At 37.4% G+C, this 22,744-nt stretch overlaps 1 protein-coding gene and 1 long non-coding RNA gene across 2 annotated transcripts in view; one reads left to right on the top strand and one right to left on the bottom strand.

The window, feature by feature from the left end:
* Window positions 1-22,744, bottom strand: part of LOC134675296 (uncharacterized) — a 466,888-nt gene that overhangs the window by 164,665 nt on the left and 279,479 nt on the right. The window lies entirely within an intron of this gene.
* The window catches only part of LOC134675204 (muscle segmentation homeobox-like), a 29,254-nt gene continuing 23,458 nt past the window's right edge, over window positions 16,949-22,744 (top strand). The window contains exon 1 of the mRNA XM_063533413.1: window positions 16,949-18,039. Within this exon, the coding sequence (XP_063389483.1) occupies window positions 17,472-18,039 (568 nt within the window). The 5' untranslated portion in view covers window positions 16,949-17,471. The remainder of the gene's footprint in view (window positions 18,040-22,744) is intronic.

The following is a 22,744-nucleotide window of genomic DNA, read 5'->3' as shown; positions in this document are numbered from 1 at the left end:
TGTAATTAACTTTCTTCCATTAATATCGCTTTAAATATTGATCCTAGAGAAAAGTATTCCAGATGTTTTTTGGAGGAAATTTTATGTAGATAATTTATTCTTAAAAATCTATTTTGCTATGGGACACCGTTTACGAGTTATTTACAAATAACTAAAAAGGGACTTTAAAATTATTTATAATTAACTTACCCGCTGCTTTGTCTTTTTAAATATTGATCCTAGCGCAAAGTGTTCTACATGTTTCTTGTAGGAAATTTTATGTTTATTATTTACGTATAAGTTTTCTTTCGCTATGAGTCATACTTTTCAAATTATTAACGAATAAATAAAAACAAGGAAACTTAGAATTTATTATAATTAACTTTCCCTCTTTATTATCTTTTTAAATATTGATCCCTGCGAAAAGTGTACTGAATCTTTTTTGTTCAAAATTTTGAGTAAATTATTAACGTCTAACAGCATTTTTTGATAGTGGGCACCGTTTATGAATTATTTACGAAAAACTAAAAAACGGGACCTTAGAAGTGATTATAATTAAATTTCCCGTGTTAAAATCTCTTTAAATATTGATCCTAGCGAAAAATTGTACTAAATCTTTCTTGTAGGCAATTTTATGCAAATTACTTATTTAATAGAACTTTTTTTGCTATGCGCCACCGTTTAAGAGTTATTTACGAAAAACTAAAAAAAGGGACCTTTAATGTCAAATATCTCACTTCCGGTCAAGATTTCGATTGAGCAACCGGCAAATTCGGATTCAGCGGGGTCTAATTAGGTTAAAAAACCCGGTTGCCAAAAAGTAATATGCTTTGCCAGTCGAAATCGTTTTGATGAAAAATATGACCAATCTATTATCACTAATTAAACAAATTTTAATTACTTTACGAAAACTCACATCATACATTAATTGACGAGTTAAACCTGATCTGATAAAATGTAATTAGCTGTTTCGAATAAACAATGTATGAAGTCAATTTGTATATAAGGGCATATGCCACCATCGACTGGTATCATTTCAACAATGGGTCTGAGACACATCACTCCTATCGTGATCCTAATCCTCCAGCTCTATGGCTTGAGTTCAGCAGCCGATCTTCCTACGCTCCCGAATAACCGGCTTGCAGAAGGACGCGATAGGGACCTGCCCAACGCTACCCCAATCCACTGCGGCGGAACTTCTCCGAGAAGAGCTAATGTCTCCGCCCAAAAGACTCTAGCCCAAGTCTTTACAAATACAATCTTCACGAGGGACGCGATCACCGCCGGAGTATTAGGAGCTCCTAACGGACCCAGACTAGGACCCAGCTCACACTATAAAGTAGCTGAACTACATGGAGCCAAAGCCTTGTACGCCCTCGAAATCGACCCTGCTGGCGACGCGGCCTACTGGCTTCCTCAAGGCGGTTCTGTAGACATTCCCCATCATCCGACTAATAGCCAGCCGCATTACGTGATCACTCCAGACTTCAGTGGTTGCTCTTGGACGGTCACTCCAATGGCTAACGGAAATCTTCGCCTGCGACACGTTGAGGGCGGTAGAGAGAGAGAACAGTTCAACAGCTTAACTGAAGCTCAGAAAGGAGGACCCACTACCTATGCGATGCAGTATAAAGATTACGGGTACATCGTGGAGACACGTCGATTGGTCAGCAATGTTCCAGCGTTCGCTTACATGCACTACGCAAACGGACATTGGACCCTAAATTTCCAGCGCAAGTCTTGTACCCCTGAAACTGGTGGGTACACTTTCAACGCCCAACGTATTTTAACGGGATTGATAATGAATGAAGCGAGATCTACTTACCCTGCTATATCTGGTACCAAGAATTACAATATTCCTTAAATGTCAAGTCATATTAGGTACGTATTGTTATGTTTGAGTTTATTTTCATATTTACGGGTACACTTAATCGCTCATCATTTTCTGTTCGGCATGTTTATTCGTATTTAAAACCCGATACCCTACTTATTTTGTTAAAATTCTGTATTTTCCTTGGTTTCATATCAATTATAAATTTCATTTCCCATTTTGTATTATTATTTCATTACTTTTGGAGTCTGTACTCCACAGAGGCCGCGAAATAAGGGATTACCGGCAAAGTAGTTATAGACGACGTACTGAATTACTACTGATATTAGAGATACGAAATTTGATTAGTCACTTCGTCATTTTACAGGAAGATGTAATTGTTTCTTAGATACTCCAGACTTATTGCCATAAGTTAGTATTGGAAATCAGAAATCACCCTTCTGGGCCCTTTGTTTGTAATTCTTACTTGCTTATCTTATCACCTTTAATTCTTTGTCACTAATTAAACAAATTTTAATTACTTTACGAAAACTCACATCACTAGATATAAGTAACCTTCAGATGCATACATTAATTGACGAGTTAAACCTGATCTGATAAAATGTAATTAGCTGTTTCGAATAAACAATGTATGAAGTCAATTTGTATATAAGGGCATATGCCACCATCGACTGGTATCATTTCAACAATGGGTCTGAGACACATCACTCCTATCGTGATCCTAATCCTCCAGCTCTATGGCTTGAGTTCAGCAGCCGATCTTCCTACGCTCCCGAATAACCGGCTTGCAGAAGGACGCGATAGGGACCTGCCCAACGCTACCCCAATCCACTGCGGCGCAACTTCTCCGAGAAGAGCTACCGTCTCCGCCCAAAAGACTCTAGCCCAAGTCTTTACAAATACAATCTTCACGAGGGACGCGATCACCGCCGGAGTATTAGGAGCTCCTAACGGACCCAGACTGGGACCCAGCTCACACTATAAAGTAGCTGAACTACATGGAGCCAAAGCCTTGTACGCCCTCGAAATCGACCCTGCTGGCGACGCGGCCTACTGGCTTCCTCAAGGCGGTTCTGTAGACATTCCCCATCACCCGACTAATAGCCAGCCGCATTACGTGATCACTCCAGACTTCAGCGGTTGTTCCTGGACGGTCACTCCAATGGCTAACGGAAATCTTCGCCTGCGACACGTTGAGGGCGGTAGAGAGAGAGAACAGTTCAACAGCTTAACTGAAGCTCAGAAAGGAGGACCCACTACCTATGCGATGCAGTATAAAGACTACGGGTATATCGTGGAGACCCGTCGGTTGGTCAGCAATGTTCCAGCGTTCGCTTACATGCACTACGCAAACGGACGTTGGACCCTAAATTTCCAGCGCAAGTCTTGTACCCCTGAAACTGGTGGGTACACGTTCAACGCCCAACGTATTTTAACGGGATTGATAATGAATGAATCGAGATCTACTTACCCTGCTATATCTGGTACCAAGAATTACAATATTCCTTAAATGTCAAGTCATATTAGGTACGTATTGTTCTGTTTGAGTTTATTTTCATATTTACGGGGAAACTCAATCATTTTCTTTTCGGCATGTTTATTCGTATTTAAAACTCCGACCCTACTTATTTTGTTAAAATTCTGTATTTTCCATTGGTTCATATCAATTATAAATTTCATGTCCCATTTTGTATTATTATTTCATTACTTTTTGTCCTTATGAACTACGACCACAATTAATAAGTTTATTTGCATTGAGATAAAAAAAAATTAAGAGTGTTTGTTCCAGATGTGTTTAGCCAACGAAATAATGTCAATAAAAATAGCCCGTGCAATTCACAACACCTGCTTTTATACAAAAGCAACTAATTTGACTTCTATTGCGCAGATACAATCCAACAATGATTCTCCAAATGCCTTAACTGAATGAGTAGTATACAACATTTAAGTCGTTTTCATTATTAATAACACAATACTTCATGTGGCGTTCTTAGAGCATAGTATAATAGACCACCTCAGAGATATCAGCAAAACAGTTATTTGTGGTCAAGGGCTACAAATGAAATGGGACAATAGGTTTCAAGGGGCAACTGTACTTAACGTATGATTCACAAAAGTTTTTTGCCTTTGGTGTCAAAGGACTATTGAGAATTTAATTGATTGCTAATATTTAATGTAGACTTTCATATTATAATTTTTTAATTTGTGTTTCATAATGGTTCAAGAAAAAAAAGAATTTCTAAATATTAAAAGATGTAGGGTACATTATTTTGTCATTATTATAGTAGGTATATATTATGTTACGGGTAAAGTTAAAAATATTTCCAAAATAGTTCCGAAGTATTCGGTAAGCTACTTCCTGTACCTAGTTAATTTAAAATATAACTTTGATATGTCTAAGAAATAAATTATCTAGGCTCGTACTTTTTTCCGCCTAGTGTAATTTTTATTAGTCTACTGTCTGCTGGGCATACTTCTTCCAATTTTTAATGCAATAAATCTATTCGCCTTAATTCCACGACTCCCGATTTGGTGCTTCCTCCGGCCAGTTGTTCAGGAAGCTGTCCAGGTCATCTCGCCATCTCCGTTTGGGCCTGCCGCGGCCACGTCCCAGCCCAGCGAGGCCCAGCGAGGCCTTTGCCCAGCAGTGGGACACTGAAATAGGCTAGGGAAATCTATTCGTGTCAAACAGCATTGTGCAAAATTTAAGGGACAGGTGGTAGCAGATTTTAGTGGGCGTGAAGGATCATTAGAAACAAATTTGTCCATTGTGCTTTTAAAGTAATAGTTTCGAACCGCCGCTCTGTCTGACCATCGGCTTGACTAGTATTTTGCAAGTTTTCAGATGCATCAAGGGCTAAATTTATTCATTTGATGGAACGGTACGAACAACATCTTCAAATTTTCTTTTGAGAATCTCACGTAAGAAAGCGGACAATGTGTCGAGATTTGTTTTATTGATGATATATTCATTTTTGGTCATGTAATTGTATGTATCATAAGAGTACCTAACATTTCATTTCTGACCGCAGCTGCACTACTAGTACGAACGCGTCGGTGTTATTGTCAATTTCCATAGTAAAATGAATGGCAGTGCTGCTGTCGTTGGAACTGGACTATCACCTTAATCATTAACTGTATGCAAAACAGGGCATTTGACATCGACACCTACCTACCTACCTGTCTAATTTAAATAAAATGAACATCTTACAAATAAGCATCTGGCAACCTTGCGTATACGCAGGCGGTCAATAGCGGTCAACAGTTCTATCCTTAATGAATCACCAGATGGCGCCCCAGTCACGCCACCCATTGAATTATGTCAGAAAATCGCCGCCATTTCACGCCTCTCACGTTCACTATTGTTCGGATAACTTTCGGCTATTCTGCGACCATCATTCGACTATTCCAAAACTATCGAAAGTTCTATGAATGGCAAATGATTTAAGATGGACCGTGAAATTATGGAATTTTACTTTTCGAGAGGTCTTTTGTTAATCATTTCACAAGCTTGGTGGTCAGTTGTTACTAAAATGATCATCATTATTTCTAGCCTGTCCTCCTAAGTCCCTGCGTACAATTTTCTGTACATATTCCAAAATCTATTTTGAACTTTTATTGTATAAACTAGCTGTGCCCGCGGCTCCGCCCGCGTGGAATTCGGTCTGTTCTATTTCTCTCCCTCTCCGCTGGAGGCGGAACTTGAAGTAAAGTTGACAGATGGATATGCTAGAGGACTGTAGTCCAGATAAAATATTTTACAATTAGGTGCCACTAAATAAAACTACACTCCAAAATTAATAGCTTTTTCGCCCTTATTCAAATTATACACGTGATTTAAACGACAGAGTAGTAGGTGTATATCGGACGATACAGTAAGGTATACGCGCGCGAGCGAAAGTGAAGCGGCCTGCCTGGCTAAAGCGCCACTCACCGTGGTCTTCTTCAGACTCCTGAGGAAGACCACGTGCCCCTTGTAACCTCAATGCGTTGCGAGACTTTCGCGAATCATTCGATTTTTTTGGGGAAGGCATGGTAATGCGTATAAAATGCGAGTCCCAAATCGTTTGACTCCGCAAATGACCAGTGCCGGATTAAGATATTTTGATGCCCTAAGCATTTCTAGACCATGGTGCCCCCTCTCTCTAAGGTCATCAAGATTATATTGAATTTTTTTTGGCAAATTGAGTGACGTTCATTGCCGCATTACAGTTGGATAGTTATGGAAATCAGTCACATCATTTTATCACGAAAATTGACAGTCCTGCAGCAGTAACGTTGTAGCAGAGTAATGCTGCTGCAGTCGCCACCCGAATATCACCCTTATTATATCTCAGAATGTTATAGAAAACGCGAGGGAAGCGAGCGCGAAATTTTTTCGATATAAAAACGCAATTTGATAGACAGTTGTACATTTTTACTTTTAATATGGAAATCAGACACATCATTTTATCACGAAAATTGACAGTACTGCAGCAGTAACGTTGCAACAGAGTACTATTTTCGATATAAAAAACGCAATTCGATAGACAGTTGTACATTTTTACTTTTAGTTCCAACCAGGCGCGAATCCAGGATTTCATACATAGACGGGATGGGACAGTTTTCTATGAGCCTAGCTTCGCATAGGGCTCGATATTTAAGGGTCTCAGCGAGGTTGTTTTCACACAGAAAAGATGCAAGAAAGCAGAGCTTGGAATTGACCAAGTGAATTGAATTGGCGAAATGTGAGCAAGGCAGAAGGCCCAGCTGCGAAAGAGGAAAGCTTGGATTTGTATCCACGCCCAAGTGTAATTAAGGCAGAAGATCAACTTCGCCGTAAGGGAGAATGCTTTACATAAGACCTAACGCTGAACTGCAAAAGAGTGGCTTGAAATCGAATCTATGCACGTAATCACGACTCTTCTACTGCTCGCTCTTTGGCTTCACTCGAAAGCGCTACTTGATAGGATGCTTTTAGTTTTCGGCTTTCACCGGGCCCCTGAGACCTATCTGCCAAAGTGTTATCACTTTGACAGTTAGGTCTCAGGATCGCGGCTAAGTAGCAACTCGCCTTGGCCGACAAATCTGCCGTGCAAGAGCGCAAAATTCGCTATAAAATCAGTAACCTATGTCGAAAAAATCGGCTGGCCGCAAGCCCGAAAGCAAGATTTGTTCCATGACTTCAAGGGCGTCCGCGTAAAGTCAAATCGAATGCCTACGTTGGGTCATACTTACGTACCCTCACTCTCTTACTTTTAGTATGGAAATCAGTCACATCATTTCATGACGAAAATGGACAGTAGCTGCAGTAACTGCAGCAGTAACGTTGCGAACAGAGTAATGCTGCTGCAGTTGCCAACTGAATATCACCTTTATCATATCATGGAATGTTATTGAAAACGCGAGCGAAGCGAGCGCGAAAATTTTTCGATATAAAACCGCAATTTGATAGACAGTTGTAGTTTTTTACTTTCAGCATGGAAATCAGTCACATCATTTTACCACGAAAATTGACAGTGCTGCAGCAGTAACGTTGCAACAGAGTACTTACTCGTAATGCTGCTGCAGTTGTCACCGGAATATCTTCTTTATCATACCGCAGAAAGTTATTGAAAACGCGAGCGAAGCGAGCGCGAAAATTTTTCGATATAAAAAACGCAATTTGATAGACAGTTGTACATTTTTAGTGTTCCGTACAAAACTTTGTTTACGGAACACTTATGGGATCACTTCGGTCTTGTCACATTTAGTCCCAACCAGGCGCAAAAAAGTTTGCCCCTCCTTCCTAAGTAGCGCCATAAGATTCAGGGGCAAACTTAAATCAAGCTAGTATTGTGGCTACTCCCCCTTATAGGGGTTGAATTTTTATAGCCTATAACCTGGCCGGAGATTTTCTCGACAGATTAGTAAAGTTTTCATCAAAATCCGTTCAGCCGTTTTCACGTGATGCGCGTTCAAATAAACAGACAAACAGATAAACAGATAAACAGATAAACAGACAAACAGACAAACAGACAAAAATTCTAAAAACTATTGGAACGTGTTCTGTTATCGATTCTAAGTATCCCCAGTCAACTTTTTTTCAAATATCTTCCATGTACAGACTTTCGACCCTCTACAGCTTTATTATATGTATAGATAGATAGATAGAAGAAGATAGAATAGATAGAAGATAAGGGTTCCAATTTCAAAAACAAAACAATTACTTCTGGGTCTCAGGAGGCTATAGGCATTCCACAGGGTACAGGGCCTCTCTCGTTGTATTAGCCGATTGCAGGTTGGGGACTTTAATCTACAGAGCTAGTCCCAATCTAAATAAAGCTTGTGGTAGCACCCTTAGGGGTGCTAGGCAACGACATAGATGCAGGGGAGCAATTAAGACTGCGGGGTAATTTAAACCAAATATCTTCCATGTTTTACATTAGTACAGTATAAATAAAAGAGTTAAATAAATCGAATCACAAATATTTCAACCAATCGTCTTAAAGTCAAACAACATGCTTGTTAAACGAAGATCAGCGTAAAGATGCTCCCTAACAAGCCGAGTCTTTGATATACTTTTGTTAGAAAATAATGTGGAAAAGCAGCTTTTGACTAGGTTATTTAGCTTTATAAGTTCAAAGAAAAAATAATAATGTAGGTACCTAAGCTGATGGTAATGATATTGCTAATGTAAATCTCCATGACATGGTGTACCCTTGTTTTGCCGACAAACTTTTCATCGAATATTATTTCATCGACAACGATTCATCGAAACGTTAGTACTAGTAATATTGTTTGGCGTTATTTTGTTTCATATACTATTTATTTAAATTTTTCTTACTGCGTAGAAATACTATTCATCGAATATTATTTGATCGCTGATTCGTTTCAAATTATTTTAATTGGCACAACTACTAAACATTGCAATTCATTTGTTCGACGTATTACTTTAATACATTTTTCTGTTGTAACAATTTTAGGTTTCGGTTAGGTTAGAATTGCGACCCCACACAGAAACGAACGGCTATCAAAGTCATTTTAGGTTAGGTTAGAACTGCGACCCTACACAGAAACGAACGGCTTTAAAAGTAGGTTAGGTTAGAACTGCGACCCCACACAGAAACGAACGGCTTTCAAAGTGGGTTTAGGTTAGGTTTGAACTGCCACCCCACACAGAAACGAACCGCTTTCAAAGTAGGTTTAGGTTAGGTTAGAACTGCGACCCCACACAGAAAAGAACGGCTTTCAAAGTAGGTTTAGGTTAGGTTTGAACTGCGACCCCACACAGAAACAAACGGCTTTAAAAGTAGGTTTAGGTTAGGTTAGAACTGCGACCGCACACAGAAAAGAACGGCTTTCAAAGTAGGTTTAGGTTAGGTTAGAACTGCGACCACATACATAAACGAACGGCTTTCAAAGTGGGTTTAGGTTAGGTTTGAACTGCGACCCCACACAGAAACGAACGGCTTTCAAAGTAGGTTTAGGTTAAATTAGAACTGCGACCCTACACAGAAAAGAATGGCTTTCAAAGTAGGTTTAGGTTAGGTTAGAACTGCAACCCCACAAAAAAACGAACGGCTTTCAAAGTAGGTTTAGGTTAGATTAGAACTGTGACTCCACACAGAAACGAACGGCTATCAAAGTAGGTTTAGGTTAGGTTAGAACTGCGACCCCTCACAGAAACGAACGGCTTTCAAAGTAGGTTCAGGTTAGGTTAGAACTGCGACCCCACCACAGAAACGAACGGCTATCAAAGTCAAATATTACATATTGAAATAATTTTATGCGTAATAAATTGTATTAAATGCAATCCAAAATGAAATAAGAAAACCCGTAAAGAAATACCACGATATAAACTATATACGAAATAACTCGAGTGCCAATTAAAAATCCCAGATTTAAATTTACTAGTATCAATTCTTCGACGCAATGACTTGTCGATGAAATGAAAATACTTGAAACGTTGTCTTCGAAATAACATTCGATGAAATGTCTGTCGGCAATTCAAGGGTAAACCCCATGACATTAAATGAACTTGAAGGTTAGCGTAATCGAAAGTATTTGTTTTATTGCTAGCAATCAAGCAGACGAGTAAAGTAATCATCCCCACCCAAAGCAAAATAGCCATGTCATCAAATCAAGTAAATAATGAAACACTCATAGTCTAATAAAACATGGTCTTCTCTTCCCAGCTATTGAAAGAATTTAGGCATGAGATGACATGTACCTATGTATAGTCTCTGCATGCATTGCACCCAATAACCCAACACATATGTATATGGTGGACAGAACCAAAAGAAACCGGCAATGGATAAATTTGGCTGACGATGATGTAGAAGGCGCGTACCTAACCATAGTCTAAAAAGAGAACGTCAAGGCAACCATAAAACATGATAAATAATACCTAATAAGACATGTACTTTTTAAGATACATTTTAAAAAATGTAACTGTTTGCTAAACTATGCCGCGAAATACCTTCCCAACTGACATCTCGAACGCGACAATTTTAATTAAACCAAGGCCAAAAAACAATAAAACCTTTAAACCAATTTCGTTTCCAACAGCCGAAATTTGTCTCACGAACGCATCAAAATTCTGCAAAAACGGAACGCGTCAACGAAACAAAATGGCGGACAGTAGCCATTTTGCGTTGTGAAATTTTAATTGGGCCGATCAAGGACCGTTCGCGGAAACGCGGGGAATGCGGTCGGGAGAAAAACTTTTATCCGTCGTCGATTAAAATTCTGTTCGTAAATCGAACAAATAGGTGGGTTTTTATCGGCCACGCCTGCGACACAGGCTTGACACCAATATGGCCGATGGGAAGACGTATTGGGATCAATCGATAAAATTGTTTTACTTTGTAATTATTTGCCATTTTAGATGTTTCATTTCTTATTATAGTGACACGTATCCGTCAGTTTTGTATCGCTCGAATTTGGAACTTCAGTTTAATGCATTAAGGGTAACATAACATTTAATAAATTGTCAGGTACCTCAATCACATTTAGGTTTTGTCATTTGTCCCTATTCACCCCATCCATCCATATTCACCCCGTTTGACAGTATATATCTATACCACGGTGATGAAACAATTTATTTTATGGAATCACCTAGTTAGTAAGTTTTTCCTGCGAGCAGGGTCTCTTGTCACACGTAAGTACCCTTATTACGTACAAACAACAACACTCCTAACTGTACAACGGTGGACCTTATTACAAAAGGCATAAGGTCCACCGATGTACAGTTAACAGTGTGGGCGATGGTTGATATGTGTATTACACAATAAAAAACCGGGCAAGTGTGAGTCGGACTCGCGCACGAAGGGTTCCGTACCATAATGCAAAAAAAAAGCAAAAAAAAACGGTCACCCATCCAAGTACTGACCACTCCCGACGTTGCTTAACTTTGGTCAAAAATCACGTTTGTTGTATGGGAGCCCCATTTAAATCTTTATTTTATTCTGTTTTTAGTATTTGTTGTTATAGCGGCAACAGAAATACATCATCTGTGAAAATTTCAACTGTATAGCTATCACGGTTCGTGAGATACAGCCTGGTGACAGACGGACGGACGGACGGACGGACGGACAGCAGAGTCTTAGTAATAGGGTCCCGTTTTACCCTTTGGGTACGGAACCCTAAAAATGTACAAAATCCTACCCATCTGGCTAAAATACAAGCATGTATTTATACAGCGCAATTAACCATAAATTCTTAGCAACATAAATGTGTTATCGTTTAAATCGTATCCGCAGCCAAGTAATTAAAATTAAAACCGAAACAATTTGTAGAGCGGTGTCAAGTTGCGTCATTAATCATAGTTTTTAATGTGCACGGAAAAAGCGGGCCAAGCCAAAATATCTGCTAATTGACGGGTTCCTGGTTAGATTAGTTGGATTGTAATGACTGTTTGTGTGTAGGAACTAGCATTTATGTAGTGACTAAAATAGATGTGCTATGAGAAAAAACCTATTTAAAGAACGAGAAAAAAATGGCACAGAAATCTTTAGTTTTGGATGTTTTGCATGTAATGGCTCCTCTACACGATGGGCCAGCGCCGGCCACTCCAAGGGACGCATTTATGCGTTAGAGAGAGCAAGTGATATTGCTATCTCATTCTACCGCATGGCTGCGTCCATTGGAGTGGCCGGCGCTGGCCCATGGTGTAGAGGAGCCATGAGGTAAGAGATACATTTTTTTGGCTCTGGTCAGAAAAAACACAATGATTCTCATAAAAGTGTATCTCTTGTTTTAATGTGTCTCTTACCCGTCAATCTAACTTTGGTATTCGTATTTGTTTAGCAATTTTAAAGTAGGTAGGTATATTGTCGCCCAGTTCCTTCTATATTTTGGGTTGAATTTCATCTCATATTTTATTATAGGATGTATTTGCACTACTATTATGAAAATAATACACCTAATTATATTATTGAATATTATTCTCATGACAGTAGAGCAATTACATAACATTTAAAAATATACGATACATTTGTCAAGTCAATAATACCGAAAGATGTTAAATGGATTTCAGGTTTTTTGTTATAAGTACAAAAAAACATTTTAAGTTTTATGTAGGACCTACATTGTAGGTAATAGATTTTTTTTAAACATAATATTTGTCTCAACATTGTAATTTCTAGTTTCTAGTAACGTTAATTATAGTTTTTGACTCGCAGCTGTATCTAAATTAGCTTGATTTAAAACCGCCTATCAATTAAACTGTTGTGAAAATGATGAGGATGATGCATTTATTACACCTGTGTCGTTTTGTGATTTAAGTAGGTAATCAACTTCTAATATTATAATATTATTAATTATTACTTATTTTTTTGTGATCATAGTTTAGTATTTATAAAATTGTTCTATCAACTAGAAAATGGTAGTAAGATTGTAATGTTTAACTATAAATATTAAAAGTCATTGTGTATACCTATATTAGTATATTGCCTATTTTACATGTAGTTGAGACAGTTGAAACAAAAACTGACTCGTAATTTCATGATAATTTTGACAGTTAACAGAATAATCTTGTGTCAGTTATTAAAATCGACCTATGTCTGTATTGTTAAATGCAACCCCTTACGAGTTATTTCACAACGCTGACAATTGTCACCTGACACAGACAATTTTCTGTACATTTCCGTTTATTATGGACAGTACGTATCATTAATACCTACAATAGTTACGTATTGGACCAGCAATATACGGCGAATTGTCATTGTCATGTGAATTAATACCTATGACAATTGTCACAGCGGTGAAATAGGGGACCAGAAAGCTGCCAGTTTCAGTGACCTTTCTAATTAGTAGGCAAAATTCCATCCAATTCCGCGTTCACCTCCAGCTAAATAGTCGTAAATTACCTAGCGCGTCATACAAATTCCTCCCTTTTTGTGTAATTTTTTCCACCCCAAACAAATATGCGAGAGTAAATCATAAGGGCGCGTTCCACAGATATTTGAGTGAACGCTTGAAACTATATTTGGACCGTTGGGAAGGATGCCCCATCATTTGCTCTAACTATGACATTCCGGCTAACACGTGGTTTCATGCCATGTCATTAGGAGAAAAAAAAAACATACAAACCCGTATTTAAAAGAATAGAAAATAAAACGTATGTACATATCTTTTGAGTATAACTACTATGATGAAAGTTGTAGACGGTAGGTACTTTATTGATAAAAACAAAGATAGCAATAAACAAACACAATAAAACTTAAAAAACTACAGATAAAAAATCTGCCCCAGATCGCCGTCAACGTGCCAGGTGCCCGAAGGCTGGCCATATGTCCTCGCTGTATGGCGATACTAATACGCTGGGCGAAATAGTTGAGTATGTAGGCAGATCAATATGTCAAAATTAGTTTCGTGCCTAAATTTTTTGGAAGATGTCTATCGATTCTACGTATCGTGAGATTCAAAAATTTCAAACAAACCTGCTATCTACACGTATTATATTGGAAAAGTGCGAGCGAGATGCGTAGAAAGTAAGTTACGCACACGCTAGCGAATACTTATGTCAGTATTGTCAGTGTCAAGCTGGTAGCCGTAGAGTGTTGTAACCGGGACTCGAACTCTAGAGAGGTTGGTTGGAAGTTGTATATGACATTTTCAAACTTTGTAAGCTTGATGTAGAAATGGTTGTTAAAATAAATTGTAGAGCTAGACCAAGCTAAATTGATAGCGATATTAATAGTACCTACTGCTTAAATTCATGAATGGAATGGAATTCATGAATGGAAAAGATCAAATGGACAGAAAGAATCACAAATGAAGAAGTGTTAAAAAGAGTAGGAGAGAAAAGGCAACTGTTGAGGACAATAGAGAGTAGGGGAGGGAAAATGATTGGTCATCTTATACGACATGACGCTTTTATAAATAACATAATAGAAGGAAAGATTGCAGGCAAGAGAGGAAGGGGAAGGCCGAGGATAAGCTACATAACACAAATAAAAGAAAAGGTAGCTGTAATGTATGTAAGGAAATCAGGGAGGCGGCCCTGGATAGAATCAAATGGAGAGAGCTACACCGACAAGAGCCTAACTCTTAAATATACAAAGACGACTATGATAAGATTGATAAGGAAGAAATATCTACGCAGCATTATTATTTCATGAATCGACCTGAATCAGTACAAAAAACATAGATTAACCGCGAAAGAATAATTTTCGCGGCAACGGTTACGAATGTTAATAAATATCACATTAATTCCACGGCTTCCTCATTAATTTAATACAATAATACAGTCAATCCCTATATTCAATACTAAATATATTAACCATTCAACAATAAGCTTTATCTCTTTGAAAATAAGGTACACGATAAGACGCTTCGCTAATAGAGTTCCACTATCGCTCATTTTTCTTCGCACCCCACGTAATTAACTATCTTCCCTTCCGAATACTAAAGACCTATTTAGTACCAACTACTCTAGAAAGAAAAAGGGAGACATGAGATATAACAGGTGTAAAAGAGATAGTAGAGAGTAATAGATATCACCCCAAGTCTTCACGCTTGCTGTTGCAGTAAGGGCGATTATGGGTTTGGAAGAAAAAAAGTCGTAAGTGCGGGTAGTTTGATATTTTTTTGTGACGTTTTGTAGTTGTGAGCTGTCAGTTCATCTTTCCCCTTATGTTATTCTTGGACGGCAGCCGCCTGTGAAGTGATAGGAAATGTTTATTTAACTAAACGATATTTACACTTTATTGGTTATTTATGGTCATTTAACTGTCAAATGGATGCCGTTATTTATGGAGCTTTTTATGGGGAGATTTTGATTACTGAGCTTTTACTGAAGTAGGTACATTTTGATTAGTAGAGTTTTGTATAAAAATTAGATAACCGTTTCGCTTACCTATTCCGAGACATGATTTTGTATCCATTCATTTTACTTTACACATTTTAGGTATTTTGATACGAGCTAATTTCTCACAATTTAATGTAACTAATACATGTAACTTACAACATTATAACTTATACATGTAACTTACAACAACTTTGTTTTCCAATCTTAAGTTTTCAAAAAGATGCTTATAAAATGAGTGAATCAGAGTTTGAAATTGATTTAACACCGCCCGACATTTATGAGAAGGCTGCAATTGCAAATGAGAGTGCTTTGCTTGAAAAACCTGAAAATGTAGGTTTAGAATACCTTACTTGTTGTATTTCTTATATTTTCGCAACTGTATTAAAAACGTCGTTTGATATACGTGCGGAAATGTCATTTCCGCCCTAGTATCCAAATGTACTCTATTGCAACAACCAATTCATAACCATATATTCTTTGAAATAAAAATTAAATACACCAGTAGGGACCATCTGAATAAAGTGTCAACACTCGGTGCAATTAGACCAGCGGTCGGCAACCTTTTAGCAGCCAAGGGCCACATAGTAGTTAACGAAGTTGACGCGGGCCGCACTTTGGTAATATTTGTGACTTTAGCAGACATTGTCGATGTCGTTTGTCAATATTAGAGATGGGTAGGGGTGAGTAAATACTGAGTATTTACTCGGTATTTACTCAAAGCACCCGATAAATACCCGTATTTACTCATTTAGGCGGATAAAAACGATTGCTTATAAAATATTCAAAAAGTGTGATTTAAGAACAAAATTGTCTTTTATTGAAGAGTGCTAACGTGTATTAACAATATCTATAAAATAAAAAGCATAGAGGGCGCTTAATTTAGGAAAAAAAGGTAATTATTAGTGAGAGGCAAATTGTGATAACAATTTTGTTTTAAATAAGAAGGTATTTACTTAAAAAATATGAGAACTTAAATTCTATCGATGTTCTAGATAAGTGCATGTCGCGCAAAAGTGCGTGTTTACGCGGCACTTACGACCTTTTATTAAGGGTTTTTTAAAGGAAATTCAAAAATGGCTCAACCGATGATGTTCAAAATATTGTTTTTTGTACTCTATTATACGGTTAATCTCCCGATATGTTTTCATATTTTTTCTGAACTTTGGTTCGAAAGTTATAGAGAGATAAACATTATTTTGGCCTTTCGAAACGGTTTTTTTCCAAAAATATTCAATTTATCCAAAAATGTTCTTAGAAACATTCCAGTTATTTTTGAAGACCCATTTAATGACGTGCAACACGTTGGTGGTTTCTGAGATATTTTTTTGTGACAATTAGTTATATGTATGGAGTGCCCCTCTTAAAAATACATTTCTTACAATTTTGAGTACTTAATCCAGTAGCGGCTTACAAAATACACCTATATTTCAAATTTATATGCCGCTTTCAGCACTCTAAATAGTTTATACCCACCAATTTGGGTATAAACGAGTAAATACGGGTATATTGAGTAAATACTGAGTATTTACTCGGTATTTACCTGTGAGTATTTACTCACTACCCATCTCTAGTCAATATACATACAAAATAGCCAGGGAGGCTCGCGGGCCGCAACCGAAAGGTTCGCGGGCCGCCTGTTGCCGACCGCTGAGTTAGACCATTACTTAGTTCCGAGGTAAAATCAATAACTCCAATAAGAAGTTACGTGTTTACTGTAAAACAGTAAATTAATAAAAAAAAATAGTTTTATCGATTGCGGATTTATTGACCGTGTCGATTAAATCTCGCAAAAATGCATTTCATTGATTTTGGCGTAATCAAAACACCAATAAAATGAAATCACAAAAAGCTCCTAATTATCGAAAGGATTCAAACAAATAAATCATATCGCAAATATTGTCAGCGGTACACAGTAAATCACCAGCCTAATTTGAAACGGATCCGTGCGCTGCGTCAAAATTTAGCCCTCGCGGCACTAATCTCATAAAGGGCTCCAGCACCGCTCAATAGGATTTAACAAGCGGCATTCACGACTCCTCATTATATTTTTATACTTTATACCTTTAGTGGCGGACATAAAGTGCGCGATCAAAACGCGCGAACCCCTACAAAAGGTAATTATGTTTTGATTCCTACAAAAAATCGAGTATCACAAAGGAGACTAACGAGATAAGAGCGTGCTAAATCGCTCCCCCTGCGGCCCGCGCGCGGATCAATTCTCGGCCGAACGGTCGATTGGCTGAGCGGGACGACTCCACGGGGGGCGGAGCCCTGCCCGGCCCGCCTCGAGGGCCTCCGCCGCTCCGGCCGCCAGTCCACCTCCGAGCGCCCGCATGCGTACACGACACGATCCCCCAGTGAACTGTGCTAAATGGAACTGAACGTTCAATGTTAAAGAAACAAAACTACGAAGAGAAAGAAGTGAATATGGCGATAGAAAGTGTTTCGAGGTACCCCAGAAGCCCGGCGGAGGCCACGGAGCCGCCGAAGCCTTCGAGGATAAGCTTTAGCGTGGCTTCCATACTCGCGGACACTAAAGCTAACGAGGAGACTGCTGAAGTTCTGAGGCATCATAGGAGTATTCCGGAATCTCCTTTAAGACAATCGCCGTCGGCTCAGCCCGAGCTGCCGGGTGGAAAGTCGTTGTCTCCGCGGCCTTCTTCGCAAACCCCTCCTTTGAATTTGAACGCCTCAGCGACGGTGACATCTTCGGATGACGAATACGAAGACGGTTCGATAGTTGACGTGGAAGATTTGAATTTGCGGAACGGTCAGAGCGAGGACGAAGAGCGGTCGAAGGAGGAGAGGCTAGGGCCGGTGCGGCCGACTCCGTTCAGCGCGCTGGCGGCGGCGGCGGCGGCATACCACGGGCTGGGCGGCTGGCCCGGCGCGCCCTCCGTCGTGCCTTCCTTTGGACCTCTATTCCCTCCACACTTCAATGTTGGACACATAACAGGTCAGTACCTAATTACAAATTAGATTAGATTTTTAGTTCGTTTATTTTTTGGTTTTCTCAGCTCACATTTTCTAAGTGAAAACTACAAAATTCTAACAAATCATAAGTACGAAGGTAATGAAAAGTAGCTACTTTGGAAATATAATCGCATAATTTGTAACTATCCATAGTTCTTTATTAGCGGTCATTTTCTTAAATGATCACAGCACACTTTAAATTCATTATACGTGATATAAACCGTTTAAAGATAATATTATGATATGATCACAGCATACCAGAAACATGCAGTATTCACGATTCCTATTATTCTGAAGCTAAGAAACAATTTGTATTCTCTTATTTGATTCATTTTCCTATCTGGAGCTTTCTAAATGATAAAAGTAGTTAAAACTTTTGTCTAAATTACTCATACTATTCCTGTTTTTGAAAAGCTAAACGCCACCCATATTGTTTCTCCTCAATATGTAATACCTGTTTTTCATTTACTTACATCTCTGTTAACTTGATGTTTTGCAATGACCTCATTTCTAAAACGTTTTATTTGGACTCGCGATTCTTATAAACCAAGAGCAAAAAATATTTCTGCTAAGTTTTTTTCTTATCTGACATTTTCTAAGCGACAACAATTGGAGTCGCCAAAATCACGATTTCGTTTCTAATTAGCTTTCGGTTTCTCGAGTTTCTCTTAATTGTTCTGTTGGTTTTTGCGTCTGTCAGTGATCATTAATTTACTGCGCGCCGCCTCTGCGCAGGTCATCAATCATCTGTCGAGTTTCTTGTATCGGTGTTTGTTTTAATGGTTCCTATTTGAATTATGTCTTTTGGAATACGTTGCGAATCTTGTTTCCGGGATTATTTTGCTGTAACGATTAGTAGGTTTTAAGTAGTTTGTTTACTTTTGATAACGTTTTTTTTTTATTTTAGGATGCTGATGCATGACTAGCTATTTCTTTCATAATCCAAGGATTAATATGATGTAGCGAATTGAATTTTACGTTTTCAATTACCTATTAAATTAAATTATTTCTTCCTTAAAATATTTAAATCACAACGACTATGCTCACTTGTATGTTTTTAGTGGCTTTTGTCTATAGGTATATGCCTCATTTAAGTTCGATTATTTCTTCCTTATTTTGGCCAAAAAGCTGGTATTTCCGACAAGTGTTATTTCCTCAACCTTTGGGCTTTCCAATTTTGTTTATTATACATTTTACCGTAATTGAGCAATTATATTAACGTTACTCACGATTACTTAACCGCAAACAAAACCTTACATATTTATATGCTTACCTAATCAATATTAATATTTTATTACCTTGTATTGGGAACCTAGTGTGGTCTTTATGTTATTTATTTAAGTATAAAAACGGATCCAAGTTCATTTGTACTCGGTCTATCATAATACCTACTATAATTAATGACCGCTTGTATGAGAACAATAATTGTAATTAGTTGAATGATCCGTTAATTATTTTGTTTTAAGGCCTGATTCGAATTCAATCTGCCAAATTGAAAACCCTATTAATGGTACTGAAGCTAGCTGAATCAAGATTTGTTTTTCCATAATTTATTGAAAATTTGTTTAAAAATTGTTATTTATAAGTTAATTCATCATTTTCCATTTCTTCCCGCTCCTGTCGTTAGTTTTGTTGTATGCCCTCCATCATACATCCGACAGTGTTTTTTGACAGTTTCTTAGTTTGAGTCCTATCAAGAACAATGTTTATTTTGAAATATTATATTGCATATAGTTTTTGTTGTTTTAACGAACTAATTCCTTGGACACTCCACTCCATACCGTTCAATAGGTCAATACTGTGGGACTTTGTTGAATCAAGTTTTTTGGTCCGATTTCGAGGGTACTGGCTTAAGCATGCTGATTGCCTCATAAACATCGTGGATCATCTCCAAATATTATCAAAGTAATATTGGAAATCCGCATTATTAAACTAAAGCTGCGAACCGTTTCTTTTAGTGATGTTGGTGTCGATTTCTCTGTCGAAAAGTAACCAATGCCCGGTAACTGACACCACATCGACGAAATTCCTGATACGCCAGATATTTGAAGATATGTCTAGATCCTCATTGTTTCATGGATATTGCAATGAAATTACCTTTCAGTATTGGTATAATATTAGGTAACAGGTTATGTTGGAAATTAGTTATGTGCAAGTTTCTTCCATACTTATCAAGTTTTTGACAGCAATTTGGCGCCTAATTAAAAAGACGGCGGCGTTTATTTGATTTTTTTGATCATCTTAGAATTGATAAAAAAAAAAAATTTTGGTATAATAATTTTGTGATTCTGATAATTATAATGTCGTAGTGTATATATAAAGTAAGCTAGAAAATATCCAAGAAAAATCACTCTGAATTTGTCAAATTTGTTTCGAATCAGGCCTTAATTTAATAAGGTGTAGGTACGTATTACTTCGGTTAGATTAGTTGGGTACGTTATTCGTTATATTAATTACTTACAGTTATTATACCTACCTAATTACAATTGTTAGTGTTATCCTTATCAACTACCAATCCATACGTAAATGAATATTGAGTGTACCTACTATTAGTAGGTACACTCAATATTCATTTACAATTTAAATACACACAATATTCATTTTCAATTTAGTAATTTTACATGAATCATCAATATTTTTTATTATATTAAGAAACATTATGATTCGAATACATGCGAAAATAATAAATGTAAGCTGAGACAAGAATACCTAATGCATTTTAATAAAGAGGTATTAAATAGGTGCCAATCAATAAAATCTCGTCACCTATACTTGTCAAGATATGCAAGAAACAACACCACTTAATAAATTAACATTGATTTGTTATTGATGGCATAATAAAATCAATTAGCAACTGCATTGTTTAACAAATTCATGAAAACTTAGTATGTCGTTCAAAACGACATCAGCCGGCGTATTATGGATGGCTTTATCCATCTTTATCCACGTGATAAAATAACTGTCACTTTTTAACACCATGGGATAGAAAAGTGACGGACACCGTTTTATCACGCTGTCACGTAGACAAGAACGACCATCATATCCGTACAGGATAAACAATAATAGTGATATCGTAAATAACTAATAATGAAGATCACCCAAATGAAATATACACATACCTAATACCTAATAAAACAACCCTATCCAGATTTGAAGACATCAAAATGACGAATGTAACAAAACATTTGACATCAAATGAAAATCATTTGAATACATCGGATTTGAAAGCATCAAATGGCTCAAAGTTAGACAAACCCAAACAAATCCGCGAAAGCCTTACAAACTGGTTGCCGATCGTCGAAGCCGACTTGAGCCGTGCATAAACAACGCGAAAACAATATCCCATTCAAGATGGCGGCACAACATGGCCGCCGGCGCATAATTGGCCAAAAACGGGAAAGTTGGTGAGACTTGGAGAAATGTTTTGGGTAAACATTAAAATCTTTGTATCCGATAATAAATGAGAAATGTCTGGAGTTAGATGTCTAGGTAACTCAAATAGATCACCGGAGAAAGTGACAACACAATTCCCAATTTAAACCTAAATGATAATCCTTGAAATAAAAAAAACCGGGCAAGTGCGAGTCGGACTCGCGCACGAAGAGTTCCGTACCATAATGCAAAAAAAACAAAAAAAAAAGCAAAAAAAACGGTCACCCATCCAAGTACTGACCTCTCCCGACGTTGCTTAACTTTGGTCAAAAATCACGTTTGTTGTATGGGAGCCCTATTTAAATCATTATTTTATTCTGTTTTTAGTATTTTTTGTTATAGCGGCAACAGAAATACATCATCTGTGAAAATTTCAACTGTCTAGCTATCACGGTTCGTCAGGTACAGCCTGGTGACAGACGGACGGACGGACGGACGGACAGCGAAGTCTTAGTAATAGGGTCCCGTTTTACCCTTTGGGTACGGAACCCTAAAAAGACTTTGGACAAATATTTAATGAGCAAAGGTTAATTTAATACCTTAATAAGTAATCGAGATCCGAATGCGACACAAACCCCCTTATTCTTAAAAGTTTGGTTTAGTTTATTTATTTCATAATGATAAAATTACAGTATCAATTTTTCTTACGCTAATCTATATGAATACGGCCTACGTTGGTTTATATGTTTACGAGCCGGATTTAGTTAAATTATGTTTTATATTACAAATACATACATAAGTCAAAATGACAGATAAGGGCAAACTATTATTTGCTAATTGAAGTTTGTAGCGCGTTTATGAATAAGAGGATTAATAATTAAGCTATTTACGTGATAAATGTTAATAAAATTGTTACATTTTCCTTCTATTAAATAATTATCTCTACAAATGCATTACTCACATGCAATGTTTAATAAATAATAATTAATGTCACGTTTATTAAATTATAGACAATTAAAGTCTTTAGACAATATATTTTCCCGGAAATTTCATTCATTATCAAATCAGTAACAAACAATAGGGTATTAGGGTATTGAAATAATGAAAACTTCTACTTAAAGTACCTACTTAAATATGACGAATTATTTGTAAATGCCCGACAACTTTACGTAATTTAATTAATAATAATTTAATTAAGTACCTAATAAAATCCTTCATCTGCTTCTATATCTCGTTCATTACCACACACAAAAAAATAGAAATACATTTTTTTTCTTTTTTCAATCAAAAATAATGAACGGTGTGTGTGTGTGTGT

This window comes from Cydia fagiglandana, chromosome 21 (genome assembly GCF_963556715.1).
Source record: "Cydia fagiglandana chromosome 21, ilCydFagi1.1, whole genome shotgun sequence".
NCBI lineage: Eukaryota > Metazoa > Arthropoda > Insecta > Lepidoptera > Tortricidae > Cydia > Cydia fagiglandana.
The sequence above is the reverse complement of the archived record's forward strand: the minus strand, read 5'-3'. Positions and strand labels throughout refer to the sequence as shown.